Source organism: Zootoca vivipara, unplaced genomic scaffold (genome assembly GCF_965207765.1).
Source record: "Zootoca vivipara unplaced genomic scaffold, rZooViv2.hap1.1 HAP1_SCAFFOLD_72, whole genome shotgun sequence".
NCBI classification, from domain to species: Eukaryota; Metazoa; Chordata; class Lepidosauria; order Squamata; family Lacertidae; genus Zootoca; species Zootoca vivipara.
Genome location: NW_028291104.1, coordinates 1 through 18,910, shown reverse-complemented (window position 1 = coordinate 18,910; position 18,910 = coordinate 1). Strand labels below are relative to the sequence as shown.

The following is an 18,910-nucleotide window of genomic DNA, read 5'->3' as shown; positions in this document are numbered from 1 at the left end:
GGCAAGATAAACCTTGCCAACCCCTGGCATAGAGACAGGTGTCAGGATTGCTTAGGCCTCCTTAGCAAGTGTGTTTCTACAACCACAACTTTCAAAGTACTAGTTACAGGTAGGTAGCCGTGTTGGTCTGACGTAGTCGAAACAAAATAAAAAAACTTCCTTCTAGCAGCACCTTAGAGACGCAACTAAGTTTGTCATTGGTATGAGCTTTCGTGTGCATACCAATGACAAACTTGGTTGGTCTCTAAGGTGCTGCTGGAAGGAGTTTTTAAATTTTGTTTCAAAGTACTGATCACTGTTCCATGGTTTCAGCACAAAATTCAACTTTGGAAGAAATCCTACGAATGCCCCCACTTGGTAAAATTAACAGCAGTTGCAGTTATCTATGGCAGGATGGAATCTATGCAAATTGATTCTGTTGTATCAATGAAATAAAGATTGCAAACAGTCAATCTCTTTATTATGCTCATTGACCAGAAACTTTGCACAACCGTACCTTGGTTTTTGAACAGCTTAATTGTCGAACATTTTGGCTCCCAAACGCTGCAAACCCAGAAGTGACTATTCTGGTTTGCGAACTATTTTTGGAAGCCAAACGGCCAACGGGGCTTTCGGGGCTTCTGATTGGCTGCAGGAGCTTTCTGGAGCCAATCAGAAGCTATGCTTTGGTTTCCGAACGTTTTGGAAGTCAAACGGACTTCTGGAGCAGATTCTGTTCGACTTCCAAGGTACGACTGTACCAAACAAAACAAAATAGAGAACAATGACGATAAAATTACTGTATCTCATATGAATGCCAACCATAGCTGCCAAGTTTTCCCTTTTCCCGCGAGGAAGCCTATTCAGCATAAGGGAATTTCCCTTTAAAAAAAGGGAGAACTTGGCAGCTATGATGCCAACTCCGCCACTGCTATTGGTTTTCTTTTAGTTCTCAATTTGCAGGTATACTTTGAATAAGCTTTGAACAAGCTCTGAAATATCAGAAACATGAGTAAACCTTTGCCCTTTGAAACACATTGTTTTAGTTCAGCGCAATAAATTACCTTGGGTTTTCTTGTCGTCTTTTTAATTTAGGAACGCCTCTACAATAAGGTAAGACAATATAAATGATGGAACTTCTACAACAAACACGTGTTGCTCCCTTATTATTTTTCTGCTGCTGTGTACCTTACTGGGATGTGTCTTCTAGCAACCGCAGATTTATCCTTTGCGGCACTCATGTAAAAGCCATGAACATGGATGAATCTGCAAATGGGAGCCTTTCTGTAGAATTTCGACATTTGGTAAGGCAATACTTCATTAATTATGTCCCCAAAATGGAGAAACGGATGCAGGTATGTGGAGAATATAACCCTTCCCTTCCCTTCCAATGCTGATTCCCCCCCTCCATTTCTCCCCCTTCCAATGCTGATTTTTAAAATTTAACAACAACAAAAAGCAAACATGGCAAAATGCATGGAAATTGTGAAATCTGTTTCTGAGTCCCCAAGCTAGACCACTAAGCGGCTGATCTGATTGCATAAGAAAACTCCAGTACAGTGAAATCTCAGTTTTCGAGCGTATCGGAAGCCTAACACCAAAAACCTGGAAGTAATTGCTTCCGTTTTCAAATGTATCTCAGAAGTCGAATGGCTTTCGCTGCATGTTTTTATTTTTCCCCTCAATGGATTTTGCCGACTGCCCATTGCTCCTCGGTTTTCGAATGTTTCGGAAGTCGAACGGTCTTCCAGAACGGATTAAATTCAAAAACCAAGGTTCCACTGTATTATACCGTAATTATTCTTTTGGAAGGTTTTTTGTCTCCATCACAGGGCCCACATCATGCTACCTTGTCATCAATTGAACACAAAGCACCATCACTAACAGTTTCTGTGAATAAACACTTTTGTATATTAATTTCAGTCTTGATTTTTAACCTTTTTTTAGCAACCAAAAGAAATGAAATGTACTGGAAACAAGGGCAGTGAGGTAGGAAGATTTAATCATTTGGATTGTATTTGTAGTGTGGCATAGCTGCCCTATTGAGTTGAAGAAAATGTCATTGTCCATATTTATCCATATAAGTTAAGTATAAATTTATAATGGTCATATAACGCATGGTACACCAATAGTTTACTGCTTAAAATGAATGAATGAATGATAAAAGTCCTTCTCCCCCATCCCTCTTTAAATATGAATACCTAAATTGAGTCAAAGGTTTGATATTGAGAGAGAAGAGAGATAAGCAATTGCAGCTGAAATGCTATCATGCTCTGTTATTTTCTTTAAACAATGGCAACATGTGGCAGAAATATTTTTATCGATAGACCTTCTCAGTGCTTTTTTTTCAAAAAAATGTTTAGGGGTACTCTCATCTTCCTACTCATATTGAAATGCTGCCCCTCAATGAGGCCACACTTAGATTCAAAAAATGTTTAGGGGTATGCATACCCCTGCGCCCCCCCCCAAGAAAAACAAGCACTGGACCTTCTAAAGGGCAGCGACAATTTATTTCTACCCATTAGGGTTTACAGTAATAGAAAAGTAGCTTTGGGGCTCCCTCTTCTGGATAAATTGATTCATTTCACTTTCCTAAAAAATAAAAATAAAATCTGTAAAATGCAGCCCTGATTTTGAAATTAACCGTTTCCACTGAAATTTACAACCTGAAGATGATGGTATTTCTGCCATTACTGAAAGCAGCCTTCAAATAGCACAGTTAGTTTTTTTAATGTTTTGAGAAGTAAGATGCATCACTCAACAATTTTTTTTTGTTCTTGTTTAAATTAAATTAGGAAATGCAGGAAACTTCGGAAGCAAGCGTAGTGGAGTTGAAAATCCACAATGCATCTAATCCTGTTTAAGAAAATTTCAAAATATAGTAATTTGGCTGTTTGAGTTGCATTCCAACTCGCTCATGTTTAGTGTCATATGTGTTTCAGATATTTTATATAAAACCCTTTTCAATCTCTACAGGGCCCTCAAATGGTAACTGAAGAACTACACTCTATAACCTTTGAAACACAAGTCTGCTTATATGGTCTGACAATAGACCTGGAAGTAAGTGCTCTCAGTATATATATAAAGTGGCCTATAAAGGAAAACTATACAGTCATACCTTCGAAGCCGAATGCCTTGGCTCCCAAACAAATCAGCTCCTGAACGATTGAAACCCGGAAGTGAGTGTTCCGATATTCAGAAGCCAAACATCCGGCACGGCTTCTCATTGTCTGCAGGATGCTCCTGCAGCCAATCAAAAGCTGCGCTTTGGTTTTTGAACGGTTCTGGGAGTTGAATGGACTCCCGGAACACATTCTGTTTGAAAACCAACATAGCATTGTATCTAGAAACAGTGGCCTGTTTTACAAAATGCTACACCCTTGTTTGTTTAACAAATCACAAGTTAAACATAAGTTGACCCACACATGGTCAAACAAGCGATGACTTATTTCTCCAAAGTTCCATTTGTTTTCTAGCTCCTCTTGTATCCTGCCTTTGTAAGGGACCCCTGACCATTAGGTCCAGTTGTGACCGACTCTGGGGTTGCGGCGCTCATCTTGCATTATTTGCCGAGGGAGCTGGCATACAGCTTCCAGGTCATGTGGCCAGCATGACAGAGCCACTTCTGGCGAACCAGAGCAGCACACAGAAACACCATTTACCTTCCCGCTGTAGTGATACCTATTTATCTACTTGTACTTTGACGTGCTTTCAAACTGCTAGGTTGGCAGGAGCTGGGACAGAGCAACGGGAGCTCACCCCGTCGCGGGGATTCGAACCGCCGACCTTCTGATCGGCAAGCCCTAGGCTCTGTGGTTTAACCCACAGTGCCACCCGCGTCCCATTCTGCCTTTGTAGCTTGGGTTTATTGGTTGGCACATGCCACAAGTAGCCCTGCATGTGGAGTCCAGCATAGAAAGCTGAACTCCAACAATATTGATTACCTGCAAAAATCAACAAGAGTACACCTACCATATAGCATTTTGATTGCAGCATTTTATGACATTTGCATCAGTAACTTCTAATGCATTCAGTTCAGAACTACAGTCTGTTCCATATAAACAATGAAATCTATGCATCTTTTTCATCAGACGAGTTCCTTACCAGTAGTGATGATTTCCAATGTCAGCCAATTGCCCAGTGCTTGGGCTTCTATTATCTGGTACAACTTGCCCACAAGTGAACCACAGGTAGGTTTTATATAGCAAAATTCCTGTTTTTCATGAACTGGGTGTAGAAGCACAGAGGGCTTCTTTCCCATGATGCATCTTTCCCACAAGTCTCTAAGAAATACTCAAGACACTTGTGTATCCTTATTGGTAGTTGAAAGATGATGCACCTATGTTCTGAATTTTATTTACAGTCTATATTTACTCTTTCTTAAAATCTCCAACTAAAGTATTGGGAGAATATACAGGAGAGGATATATTGATTTAACAGTATGCTCCCTAACTCATGCTTGTGAGTCGGCAGCAGAGTGCATTCCCCAATATATAGCAGGAAGCTAGTTGTTAGATTTGTTTGAATCTGTTTACTTAAGCAATCCAATCTGGCTTTGTCCAGATTGGGTTCTGTTCCTGACAAGTCCCCTTTCATCCCTCCTAAAAAGAACAAAGACAACAGTCTTCTTTTAAAAGTAATAAGAAGTTTAATCACATTCAGTTCACAGTTAAATCTCTGAAGGCAGGCTTTAGCCTTAGAGTTACAGAAAAGAGAGTGGGTTCATACCTCATAGGGATTTGAGCCCATGTCCTGCTGACTGAGAGCCAGCAGACAGCAAAATACATCAGTATCAGAAGAAAGCAGCAAAAGAGTAAGGGAAGATGGCTGCGTGACTGGCCCTCTTACAAGGTCACCCAGGATCACGCCCACCTACCTGGTCACATGCAGGGGGAGGGTGTTCCAGACCAGGTGTGACAGGAAGTCCTCCTGCGTGTCCACTCTGGGCAAACAGTATTCACGGATGGTGAATACATAGGGGTTTGGGCTCTGGCTCTGGTGCTGGCAGCCCAGGTTCGGATTCTGGTGTGGGCGGTTCAGGTGCAGCTACCTGGGCTTGGGCTCAGGTTCAGGTTCTGGCATGGGTGGCCTTCAGAGTTCCCAAGACAGCTCACATATGGAAACAATGAGCAGCTAACAGAATGCTGTGTTAACTTTTATTTGGCTGCAGAACCTGGCTTTCTTTAATAATCCACCACCCGGCACTTTGAATCAAGTCTTGGAAGTACTGAGCTGGCAGTTTTCATCATACGTTGGCCGTGGACTCAACTCTGATCAACTTAGTATGCTGGCAGACAAACTTACAGGTGAAACTATAAAGCAAATTTTCAACATTAAATTCTCTGAGCCAAACTGTGTCCTGTTGTAAATCATGCCGGCCCTAACATTAGGTGGATTGAGGCAGTTGCCTCATGTGGCAGATGCGCTGTGGGGAAATAGTGGTGAAATATTGATATTGGAGGACAAACCTGTGCATACTCCATGGTCTGTCCTGATTTTCTTAAATTAGCTTGCTATCCTCAGGGGGTTGGGGGTGGACGGTGATGTTCTGTTGCTGGTGCTGAAGTAAGATTCACCAGCCATTCCAGTTGGCTTCTATATGAGGAATGGGTCATCATTTTACCCTTTTTCTCGGGCAGCAGAATGTTTTGGGCTGACCTTGAAGCTGGAAATGCTTTGCTCCTAATTATTTCTTTCAGACCTCTAATGAATCATACAGTCCTACCTCGGAAGTTGAACAGAATCCATCCCAATAGTCCGTTCAACTTCCAAAACATTCGAAAACCCATGTGTGGCTTCTGATTGGCTGCAGGAAACTCCTGCAGCCAATTGGAAGCTGCGGAACCGGAACACACTTCTGGTTTTTGATCGTTTGGGAGCTGGAACGTTCGACTCCCAAGGCGTTCGGGAGCCGAGGTACGACTACATATGTAAAATATTAGTCATCTAGGTATGCTGTAATCCACTCAGAGTGGCTGGGGAAACCCAGCCTGAAGGGCAGGGTATAAATAATAAAATTATTGTTGTTATTATTATTAGCTTCTTCTTTGCTGTTTTGCAGGATTTTGAAAATCCCAGATTGCTTCATAGTACCGTATATTCCGGCGTATAAGATGACTGGGCGTATAAAACGACCCCCAACTTTTCCAGTTAAAATATAGAGTTTGGGATACAGTATACTCGCCGTATAAGAAATACGACCCAGCGTATAAGATGACCCCCGACTTTCGAGAAGATTTTCCTGGGTTAAAAAGTAATCTTATACGCAGGAATATACAGTACTTCAATCTTTAGTCCAACTGGGAAATTGTGCTTGTCTTTTTAAATTGTTTCAAACTGCGATATTTAAAACACATTTTGGAAAGATGTTGGCCTAACATTCCCCCCCCCCAATTAAATTTTAGGACAGCAAGTTAGTTATGGGGACCATCAACTTTCCTGGTCAAAGTTCTGTAAGGTATGCCATTGTTAAGTTGTTTCAAAATGTTGGTTGCATTCTTGGCCATGTTTGCACACAGGTCTTTCCAAACACTCAACTTACTCCCAAGCAACTATTTTAGTCTTTGCATGATGCTTGCACGTGGGGCCGGCCCACCCATGAGGCAATGTATGGAAACTGCCTCAGGTGGCAGGATCCACAGGGGAGCAGATCCAGCCTTCAAGGAATGTATCACCTGCTGTTGCTGCTATTGCACCCTCTCTTGTCCCCAAAATAGATCTTGACTCCTACCTTGTTCCTGATATAAGTCTTCATTTGCCCCTTCTTCCCTGGTGGGTGGTGGCCATGCCATTTTGTGGTTCTCCTCAGATGCCTAAGTTTCTTGTGCCAACCCTGTTTGCTGTATAGCTTTTGAGTAGCAAAAGTGCAACATCATATCTGCAAATAAAAAGGGTAGTGGTGCAGCCTTGCTTCACTGGTGGGTGAATAAAAGGGATTTGTGGAGAAATTCAATTAATTTTGCATTTAAATGTGAACTTACATAACTCGCACTTCCTGAAACTCAATACCCAAACTGAAGCACAGCCATTATTTGAAAATCACACTTCTTATGAATTTTGCTAGTCAGATAATGTGTACAAAAATGCATATATGAGGGTAAAGTGCACCTATAAATCCATAGATTAGTGAAAATAACATATAAATGCATTTATTATATTTTGAGAAATTGCTTTGCAAAAACCACTTTGAGGAGTTCTACAAACAAGCTGTATATACAGTTTATGAAATGAAAAAGTGTGCATATTAGGAGAGATTTGCACTGATGCTGATGAATTTTCACAAACACTTATTTTGAAATGAAATTGCAAACTTATGCAGAAATGCGGAGAAATGAACTGAAGACTGGAAAGAAGCAAGTGGCTAAGTGAAACTGAAATTGACATATTATATGGTATATAATATAATAGCCTTTTTCAAGTTTGGATTCCCAGATATTGTTGGACTACAACTGCCATCATTCCTTGCTAGCAGGGCCAGTGGTCAGGGATGATGGGAGTTGTAGTTCATCAACATCTGGGGACACAAAGTTGAGAAAAACTGGCATATAGAGTTTCATTGTTTTGTTCTCACTTCTATTTGGTTTTTCTTCTTTTGAGAGGGATGGGATAGGAGAGGAAATATGGCATTATGATTATTACAAATATGAAATAAAGTGCTTTATTTGGAACAGTGTTAAAAGACCATAGACTAGGGGTGAATCTATACTGGTCAGTTATAACGTTTAAAATGTGTTATAAAAGTGTGACACCAGAGGGCGTTGCAGAACCACGATGGGAATGGGAAATTGCATTGAGAGCTATATAACAGGGTTTTTAAATAGCTTTAAATAGCGTTTTTACAGTTCAGTGTAGATCCAGCCTAGGAGTGGGGAACCCTTTCTAGTCCGAGAACCATGTTCCTTCACAGATAAACTTCTTTGGTGGTGGGGTATGTGTGTCACATGTGGTGGGTAGTTCCACAAGGAAAAATAGGGGGAATAGCTACTTATAGACTGGCTTTGGAACGTTTGATAGCAAAGTGTAGTCTCATATGCTGACGAGGGGAGCTAAATACTGTTTAGAAATAGTATCACAGGAGACCTCCAGTAGTCTGCAAATACCAAGTGGTTGTTTTTGTTGGAGAATAAGTGTAAAGATAAAGGTTACTGGTACTATATTGAAAGCTTAATTAATTTTTCTGTGTATCTGATTTGTTCTATAAATAGGAACACTTACCTGGTAAATCATTTACGTTTTGGGCTTGGCTAGAAGCAATCTTGGAGCTGATTAAAAAGCACATTCTTCCACTTTGGATTGACGGGTGAGCAGCATCTTGGTGATTGTACATAAACTGGCAACGGGGAATTATGTTTGTCCTTCCTATTTGTTAAGTAAGTAGGTACAGACTCTGAAGGCAGCCTCAAGCAGACATAAGCACTTTTAAATCCTGTCACTTTCAACAGAAGATTTTCAGCAAAAGCAGTCGCAATGGGAGAATATGGCTAAGATTGCAGTTGTGTGTGTGTGTGTGTGTAAAACACCTCCTATGTTACCCCACCTCTGCCTACATTTGAATTGCAAGAGGAGTTTCTTGTGAAAATTTTCTATTGAATTTTTTAAAATTTAATAATGACAATAAGAGTTGCACTAGTGCAGGCATCCCCAACCTGCGGCCCTCCAGATGTTTTGGCCTACAACTCCCATGATCCCTAGCTAAAAGGACCAGTGGTCAGGGATGATGGGAATTGTAGTCCAAAACATCTGGAGGGCCAAAGGTTGGGGGTGCCTGCAGTAGTGCATTTGTGCCATACTGAGGGCTTGTCCATATTTGAATGTTATTTTGCTGTTAATCCACTCCCTACCCCCTCCATTCAACTTAGGCCATAGTAGTCCTGCCATGTATTCTACTCAATATTAATCCAGAGCAGAACTCCAACGTACAGAGCAAAAACTTAAACATGCTGTGGGATTCCCCCCAAAATAGACCAGAGGCAATTGTATTTCACCCAGCAGAGCTTTACTGCTACTGAAGGCAAATGAGCATGATGGTCACAAATCCAATACATTCAGGATTGGCACCGTCCATAAGAAATCCAGTTGCAGCAGACGTAACTTAAACTTACAATAACTTATAATAAGACTAAACCTTAACACTATATATAGAACACCACACCAGAAAGAAGAGAGATAGAAAGAGAGGGAAATCCAGGCTCCTTCTGGCCTTACTCTTACAGTCAGCATGACCTTGACAGAAAGAGATAACAGAACCAGTTTAAGCCAGCTCTGTACTCAGCTTCTCTGAAGGAATAACCCAAACATGAACCTTCTGCGTTCATGAACCTTCTGCTTATTTCACACAGAGAAGCTTCCAGAACCCTCTTGAATCAATTAGAATAGGAAATATCTCTACACGTCAGATCACTATTTTTGTACTAAGAAATGCAAACTGACAGGCCACACTCACATGTATTTGTATTTGTATACAAGGAACAACACTGGTGTTTCCTGTTCATACCAGTATGTGATCCTTTTTGTGTTTGTCCCTGCCTTCTAATTTCTTAATTCTCTTATGCCGATTAAGCACCAACATGGTTCTCGCTTTGTGCATATTTGAGGGATCAAAGGGTGGGGGGACACATTCCTCCATTCAGGAGTGCACCGGAAATAGTTTGGAGCACAGCCAGAAAAGAAATGAAAGGAGTGAGGAAGTAGTGGGCATGGAAAAGAGAGAAGCAGAAATGGATATTGATCCACTTACCCCCAAAACACCAAAACAAATGTTCTGTGGCCCCAATTTCCTCCAGGGTATCTGATTACCCCCGTATCCAGTGCTCTTTTTCTAGACAAAGAGGTCTCACCATGAACACCTCCCTCATTCTCTTAGAATGGCAATGGCGCCCACCTGAGAGGTGCCGGAAATGAGTTCAGGCGGAGAAAAAGCTCTGCCGGTATTGCATAAACCCAAATTCACTTGGGGAAAGCATAGAGACTGGTGCTGTCGAAGGGGTAAGGCAATGTGAGCTATGCAAATCAAATGAGAATGCAAACAGCTGCAGACACATAGTAAACTGGCGTGCACAGGCCCCAATTGTAATACCTGGCTCTTTTGCTGCCCTAGAGCAACACCATGATTCACCCGAGTGCACATATGAAAATGTCATTGCCACTCAGTTCCAGGGAGCTTCCAGTGGAACCTTGCAGTTCTGCTAGAGGACAAAGATTAACCACAGGAATTTCTGCCAGGAATATGTGTGCACACAGTCACCATTTATTTCAGATGTATTTGCAGTTTTGTTAGCCATTTTAAGCATTTTGCTTATCCAGCTGGTTGAGAATTCAAGCCAAACCACATATGCCCTAAAAATAAAATAAAAAGTAACCATGACCCAATCTTCTGAATTTTTACTCCCTCATATACTGTATGTGTGGTTTAACTTGCCTCCTGGAAACTCCTACTGACCCTGCTGGAGGGAAAGGAAACGTACTGGACCCATTTCCCACACCCCATTCTTCAGGATTAATAGGGGTGTTTTTTTTAAAAAAAAAATCCTGCTTATGTCTCCACAAAGTCTCGAGGTGGTTAACAAATGCAGAGTAAAAGAAACACAATCCTTTAAAAAAAAAAAAGCCAATATACACTCAAATTATAAAATTAACAATACCTAACTCTTGACAAATTTTAGGTGTACAAAAACCATCACTGGACTGTCAGGAAAAATTATGTAATTAACCAAAAGCCTTTCTAAAAAATCCAGAAAAATGAAATCATTACAAAAGAAATAAAACATTTCATTTATATATGTAAATATGAAATATAATTTCATAATATCATGTATCCAGATTTTTTAAAAGATGGTTACTGTTTAAATAGAATTGTATACACTGTTTAGGTGTTGTTGGTTACTATTATATTTTAAGCAGACTGTCAGAAAATGCGAGTGAAAATAATATATAAGGTTAAACATTGCGTTGCAAGTAATTAATTTTGTTTGGTGCATGTCCTTCACTATACCAAGAATCTAGCAAGAATGCTACCAAGAATTTCATTTATAAACCTCATCACCTGACCATAAACCTATTTAAGAGACTATGCATTGAAAGTGCAGAAATATTTACCGTAATGGGTTGCATTTTTGTTTTGTATGGAAGTTTATCACAGGGTTTATCACTGAATACTGATCATAGGGCCTTTGCTGATCCTTCTAGAGACAAGCATGATGAGGAACCACCGGTCTGCCAAAAACTACTTCAGGAGAGCAATATAGAATATGAAACAGAATAGCAGAAAAGACGTAAACATTCCCTTCAGCACCACTTCCTTAATAAAGTTTGGACCTCCGTGCTGCAGTTTGAATGTAAAAAGTTGCAGGTGACCAGCAATTACATGTGCTTGCTGCATAACATTTTGTCAGGTTCCTGAAGGGGTCCACACCAGAGCAAACTCTGGATTCACACTGGTCTGTTTCTCCTCTAATGTAAGGACATCCATAAGACATTCTCAATTCCAGAGTAGACTCAGATCCCACCCCCTTGAAATGCAGGGGTTTTCAATCCTTGGAAAGTCAAAAATATTCAGGATTGTAAACCTGTGAAAGGGGGAAAGGTCCAGGACAACACTGGGATGGGGTCCACATTTTGCTCTGGTGTGGTCAAGCCCTTAGTCTATTGCAGCAACAACTAAGCGTTTGTGGCACCTTAGAAAAATTCTTTAGTCCACAAAAGCTGTTCGTCTTTAGCATGCCACAATATTCTTTATTCAGCTGAGCAAATTCCACAGGATTTTCTGACAAGCATTGTGGACATATAAACCTATTTATTTTCCTCTTTTTCTTTTTGCAGATGTATTATGGGGTTTGTAAGCAAAGAAAAGGAGAGAAATTTGCTCAAGGACAAGATGCCTGGAACATTTTTATTGAGGTTTAGTGAAAGCAACTTAGGAGGGATTACTTTTACCTGGGTATCGCGGTCAGAAAATGGTACGTGCTGTATTTTAACATGCTGAACGCTGCACTCCAGATCCCTATTACCCTTATCCATGAGTTCAAAAAGCAATTTGGGAAATGCACGCTAGTGGCCCGGCCCCGCCCTCCCGTTTCATCTCACATGCCAAATTGCCAGTACCAAACTTTTTAGGTCCCTTTTAGATCATTCAAATGTTGCTTTTAATGCAAATCTCAGTGCTACCTCAACTACATATGTAAGATTAAATAAAGACTGCTGTAGCTTCTTTGAACCTTCTTCTCTGGGTTGTAGTAGTCCACTATGAAATGTATTAAGTTGATACCTTAACAGGTTAGGACAAAATGGATCTGTTACTTGTCTCAGCTCGCAGCTGGCCAGCATTTGTGTACTTGGTATTTTTATTATTTTAATAAGTGAGTTTGTGATTCTTCTTTCCATTTGACAAAAAACAACCTGCAATCTGTCTGCTTATTCATAACTATCTTGTCCTTCACAGGAGAAGTGAATTTCCATTCTGTTGAACCATATAATAAGGGTCGTTTAACTGCGCTGCCATTTGCTGATATTTTACGAGATTACAAAGTTATTATGGCAGACAACGTTCCTGAAAACCCACTGAAATATCTCTATCCAGATATTCCCAAAGACAAAGCCTTTGGAAAGCACTATAGCTCTCAGCCAAATGAAGGTAGGCTACTGCTTAAAAAAGAACCAAAAAAACAAATCATCTCCCACCGTTTTACATTAAAACTACTGAACATGCAAACTCCTGATGCTCATGCTTGCCATATTTGTTCTTTAAAAACAGATTAGGCTTGTCCATTTTTAATTACTTCTTGTGGTGCTCAAGACATCTTACAATCAAAGCAGTAACAAAAATACAAACCGAAACTTGCAAAGAAGAAAAAGCAAGCTGGCTTCGCAAAAACAGTCACTCCCCATCTCCCTCGCAAATACAATATTAAATGGAACATTCTCTGCAAGGTTAATTACTCAACCAAAATAAAAAAATTCCTTCAGTAGCACCTTAAAGACCAACTAAGTTTTTATTTTGGTATGAGCTTTCGTGTGCATGCACACTTTCGTGTGCATGCACACGAAAGCTCATACCAAAATAAAAACTTAGTTGGTCTTTAAGGTGCTACTGAAGGAATTTTTTTATTTTACTTCGATCCAGACCAACACGGCTACCTACCTGTAACCATTACTCAACCAGACATACAAAAACTGCATGCCCCATCACAAGCCCAGATCAGAAAGTCAAATGTGGTTAAGCCCCGCCCTAAGAACTTCTGGAGCAGCCTTTAATACAGGAAGCGGCCATTTACCAAGTCAAACCACCGGTCCACCTAGCTTACTAATGTCAACTGTGGCTGGCAGTGGTTCTCCAAGGTTTCAAGCAGAAGCTTCTCCCATCACCAGTAGTTTTGGCCAGGACTTGAACCTGGAACCTTGTGCATGTGAAGAATGTGTGCTCTGCCACTGAGCTCTGTGTCCTCCCCCACCGTCTTCAGTGAAGAACAAATTCACCCGGCTGCACTGCCGAATATGTACTTCTGGTTTCATAGATGGGAGATTTAATGTCCATAATGTTGTTGTTGCTTTAATTTAGTGCCAAGGCCTATGGAAGGAGGAACCAAAGGTTACGTCCCCTCTGTATTTATTCCAGTCTCCAAAATGTGAGTCATGCTGATTAAGTCGTGTTTCCCAAACTTCTTAGTCTGGAAAGTCTGGCATATCAGTCGACTTGGTATGTTGCTCTTCAGCAGAGGAAGTTACATTTCTTTTGCTGCTTTGTCTTGGAAACCCTCTCCTAATAAGTGGGTGAACATTCCAGGATTGATGGGAAGTGAAAATAAAGTAAGTATGTGCTTGAGGTGTCAATTGAGCTCAGTCCCTTACAACAGTACTGTATCTGCTTCTCGCGTATTACTCATTCAAGATGTCATTTTTGTCTCTCTCTTTTTTGTTTGAAGCCTGAGTGATTCCACAGACCCGCCTTCTCCATCAGACCTTCTCCCCATGTCTCCAAGTGTCTATGCTATTTTGAGAGAGCACCTGAGCCCTACCGTAATGGAAACTGCTGTACGTTCCAAACTTAATTTCTTCTAAATTGTGGTTAACAAATGAAGAGTTGCTGTTAAGGAGTGGGCTGGGTATCTTTTAGAATACAGTCGTACCTTGGGTCCCCGAAAGTCTTGCAAGTCGAACGTTTTGGCTCCCGAACACCACAAACCAGGAAGTGAGTGTTCCGGTTTGCAAACGTTCTTTGGAAGCGGAACGTCTGACGCAACTTCCACGGCTTCCAACTGGCTGCAGGAGCTTCCTGCAGCCAATCGGAAGCCGCGCCTTGGTTTCCAAATGTTTTGGAAGTCGAACGGACTTCTGGAACGGATTCCGTTCGGCTTCTGAGGTGCCACTGTACCAGACTGCGCAAAGTTTTATCGTCACTAACTTTTTTCCGCTGTTGATAAAACGGCACTATGTATGCCAGCACTGGTTATCAGGCGCTATAACGAAAGCGCTAGCGACTGTGTTCTCACATAATATGAACTGAAACGATGGCTTAACACAAATGGGTGGTCTCTCTCTGAGCAGACTGCAGCCGCTTTGCACCTGTTCTTGGTTCCCACTCAGGTTGAGAGGGAGACAGCTTAACAGTGATTCTGGGTTCAGACAGCACACTAAGCCAGCCCATGCTAAAAGGACAGCTTCATAGGGAAGACTGAGTAGTTTGTTAGGAGGAGAAGAGAATAGTACTCTAAAACACTTAGCTCTTCAAATGGTTAGGAAGCAATAAACTGTTTCCCAATAAAATCCTCGCAGGCGCTCTTAAAAGACTCCCTGTACATACATGCTTGTTTGCTACCTTGCAGCTCCAGAAACTGCTTCCATTTTAAGGAATTATGCAAATACTGCACACAACACACTGATAAATGTATACTTATAAGAGAAAATTTCTACATTTATAACCAAACTACTGTATCTGTAGCCCTCAATAGGCTGCACTTTCTTTCGCTACGATGAATAGTTTTGTATAATTCACAAGCTTGCGCATTCCTCCACCAACTAAGGAAAAGACAACACTTTGCCTATTTAGTACTGCTTCCTCCGTAGGACTGATATGGCACAAGCTTCCAAAACGAAGCTGGGTCTTTAAAAAATGATTTTAAAGATCAAATTGGGACTCTAATCCTCAGTGATATTTCCCCCCCCCTCTGAATTAATGTCGCAAGAGGGGAACAAATAGATTTTTTGCTTGCTTCAACTTTCAGTTTTCAGATACGCATTTGGCATTCTCATTTCCAGCAAGCTGTAGCTCAACTTGCATTTCAGAAAACAAACAGCAACAAATTTCCACGAACTGATAGATTCTTCTTCTTCTTCTTCTCTTCCAGTTGAGTTCTCCATATTCAGCTGACTGACGATTCTAAAGTGCATATGTATGTTTTTAAACAAACATTCCTAAGAAGATATTTTTCTAGTTCCCTTTGTACTGTATCTGTATCATGTGGAGCACAGATGGGGAACCTGTGGCCCTACAGACATTTCTGGAGTACAACTGCCATCATCAATTACTGTTAGTCATCCTGACTGGTGTTGATGAGAACCATAGGCTCCTCATCATTCCTCCAGACACACACAATTGTCTTTTACCAAACTCTGCTTTCATAAATTAAGTCAATACTTAGCCTGGTTCAGACATAACATGGTTTGGGTCCAAGAACAAGCTGTGATAAGCCTTTGGCTTGTGCACCCCACTCCTGCTCTCCATGGTTTAGCCCCGAGGGATAGCTCAGTCAATACAGCACGAGACTCAGGGTTTGAGCTCCAGGTGGGGCAAAAGATTCCTGCATTGCAGCAAGTTGAACTAGATGGTACTTGTGGTCCTTTCCAACTATTCTGTGATTCTCTTATTCTAGTCCTGGCTTGTTTGAACTAAGCACAGTGAAGATAAATCACCATTTCATCAGTTTTTCCATAACAGAAAGCTGCAGATGATTTAAAATTGCTAATGGAAGCAGTGCCGGATTTATGTATAAGGTTCATCAATGACCATATAGCATATATTCAACACAAAAAACAGCGACAATTTGTTGTTGACAAAGGACAGCTGGACATATAAAGGGCCCCATTACCTTCATTAGCTTAGGCTCAGGGCCTCATCAAACCTAAATCCAGCCCTGGATAGAAGTACAGTGGTACCTCGACTTCCGAAGGTTTTGACTTCCAAAGTCGACAACCCCGGAAGTCCTTTCACAGAAGTGCCGCTTCGACAACCGAAGACTTCGACTTACGAAGACGGCCGCGGAACAGATCGTCTTCGTAAGTCGAGGTACCACTGTATGCACTTTCCTGACATTGCATGTGAAGGAGGAGAGCATTGGCACTGTGCAAGCCTGAGGCTCACTTTGGCTTGTTCTCACAACCCTGTTTTAGCATTATGTCTGAACTGGGACTAGAACTTGGTACATGAAACAAGTGGCAATGAAAAATTAGGAAATGGATGTACTACTGAAATGCTGGAATCAAATTAGTTGCACAGGTCTAAAAATCTTACTTCTGCCTTTATACACTATATAGATATAATTTAATGGGGAATTGTGGTAGAATTCCTGCTGCTCTTTGCAGTCTGTCCTTCCCACTCCCTAAAAATTGGGGTTCTATATTTCAATTCTTGCAACTTCTGGATCTTGAACTATGAATCCTGGCAGCCATTCCAAAATCCACCATGCTTTCAACAAATCTTACAAGTTGTGCATATCCACAAAGCTTATGTGTTTTGCTATATATTTATTCTTGTGATATTTTAATCTGTGTGCACCAAACTGTCATTCTTACGATATATTAAACCTTGATACAATGGAGAACATATGTGAATAACTCTTCGAAGCAGCCTTAAAAACTACATGCTAGAATGACTGCAATGTGTGAAAACACATTGGGCCTTTCATTAAAGCCTAGCCGCATTGGAAATATTGAATAAATTGACACATATCCAGAAACGGCTGGACATCAGATTGAGAACTGGATTTTCTAGCTCCAAGACAAGTGGTTTTTGCATGGCCAAAAGAATAGCAGACCACCTTGGCTGGAAAGTGTATAGTGAATATGACTACCGGTAACAGCTGATTATATAAAGAAACCACTACCGATAGCTGAGCTTGGTTCAAATAGGTGTTGAAAGGTAGAGAATTGTTATATTTTTGTGTCTTTATAGTTTTAAGTCTAGTTGACTATGAGATAAGAACATTGGAATGGATTTACCATGCTTAATATCAGCTGTGAGAGCTGGGAGGGGCTACTACCTTCTGTGGGTGGTAAGGGATAAGAACCTTTAAGAGAGGACTTCATAGTCTATTTTTACTACTGTTTGTGGATTGTTGTTGTTTTTTTACATTAGTTTTCTGTATTTTAGTGAAATGTGAAAAAACAAAAAATCTTAATGGCAAAAAAAGATTTATCTGGCGAATTGGTGCATGAAGGGTAGGAAAAAAGTCAAATAAATACACAAATTATGTCTCTCTTTTTTGTGTGTGCCTTATTCACCCACTCCTGTATTGTCATTTTTTATTTTTATAATGGCTAGGGGTCTCAGAAACTTGAAGTTACCCAAGCCCCTCTCAGTCTCTGAAAGGACCTGCACACATGAAGCATGTATAATGAATGCTATTGTTTTTGATCATTGCATAACCTTCAAGAGGTGTGTGTGTGTAAGTAATATGCGTGAATGAATGCCTTAATATACAGGACATCTAGAAACGACCACAGAACCAAGAGTTCAGTGCTTTCTGGACCAAGCTTTGCCCATGGTGATAAGAGGAAGGCATTCTGCTCATGATGCTCAAGTCCTCACTTTCTCCATTGCTACCGGAGAACATGCTAAAATTGGTTAATATATCAGATAGACCAGAGTTAATTTTGGGGTTCAGATAAGTACAAACACCAGCTCGTGCATAATATGTGTGTTTTCCGATTGAGCAGTGTTGTGAACTTTCATGCAAATAAGGAACTGGGTACTATTAACCAGCTCCGGCCCCCCTTAACTTCCACTTCAATTCTGTTGTTAAAAGCAAGGATGTGAAACCAGATTTGGGCTCCCTGGCATAAGTTATTAAGCCCTACTGCCCCATGTTGGCCAGCAGGAGACGCAACAAGTCACAACACTGTCCATTTCAGTCCATGCCAATATTTCCTTGACAGCTCCCCTCTGAACTTCCTGGGTTCCTGTCTTGTTTTCAGAGTGCTTTACAATGGACGCGCTCATATATCGCTTTGCATCGATCCGAAACACTGCAATAGTAAGCTGGGGCTTTGCTTTCTTTTCTTTAATTCAGAGGTTATTGAAATCGGAAGGAGAAATGAGGTCAAAGCAACCCTCCCAGCCATCTCTCTGAAGCCAGCTGTTTCTCCTTTCCCTCCCACCACTTGGGACCGTTTTTAACTTTCGTTTTCATTGCGGACGATGGCTTTCCTGTACTTGTCCCTGTTTCTCAGAAAGCACGTGTGGCTGTGCTGTTCCAGGAACAGCGCTCTCCTCCCGCCCTTCACCCAGGCGCAGCATCCGCCTCCTCCTCTTTCTGTGTGGTTTGGCTAGAGAAAGCAGGCTGAAATCTTGGGGGTTTCCTAGCGGTTTGTGCATGTTTGACCCTGACCGTTCATTGCCTTACCAAAAAGCTTGATAATATTGAACTTGGCAACTTTGCAGACTTCTGCTTCATTGCTCAAAAGGGTGGAAACTTTGGTGGAATCAATGTAAGAAAAGTTCTACACAGGAAATTTATTTCCTGGGATACTCTCTTAATCTCAGGGTTGGAGTCCCACGTTGGGTGAAATCTTCCCTCCTCTCCACCCCATACCCATAGTTTAAGAGTTTGAGATATTACCTACAACAGTACCGATGCTAAAAGAAACGCATAACTCTGAAAACCTGACCTTTGGGGAGGTACAAAACCATAGGGAAGCTTCAAATACTGTATTTAAACAGAAG

At 41.1% G+C, this 18,910-nt stretch overlaps 1 protein-coding gene across 1 annotated transcript; it reads left to right on the top strand.

The window, feature by feature from the left end:
- Positions 1 to 1,078: 1,078 nt before the first annotated feature.
- On the top strand, positions 1,079 to 17,444 carry LOC118095210 (signal transducer and activator of transcription 4). Its single transcript, XM_088660231.1, has 13 exons — positions 1,079 to 1,092; positions 1,190 to 1,283; positions 1,927 to 1,968; positions 2,956 to 3,039; positions 4,071 to 4,169; positions 5,150 to 5,285; positions 6,384 to 6,436; positions 8,184 to 8,278; positions 11,797 to 11,933; positions 12,416 to 12,607; positions 13,532 to 13,598; positions 13,896 to 14,004; positions 15,318 to 17,444. Exons 2-13 carry the CDS (start codon positions 1,230 to 1,232, stop codon positions 15,342 to 15,344), a joined length of 1,095 nt encoding a protein of 364 aa, XP_088516357.1. The 5' UTR covers positions 1,079 to 1,092; positions 1,190 to 1,229; the 3' UTR covers positions 15,345 to 17,444.
- Positions 17,445 to 18,910: the final 1,466 nt, after the last annotated feature.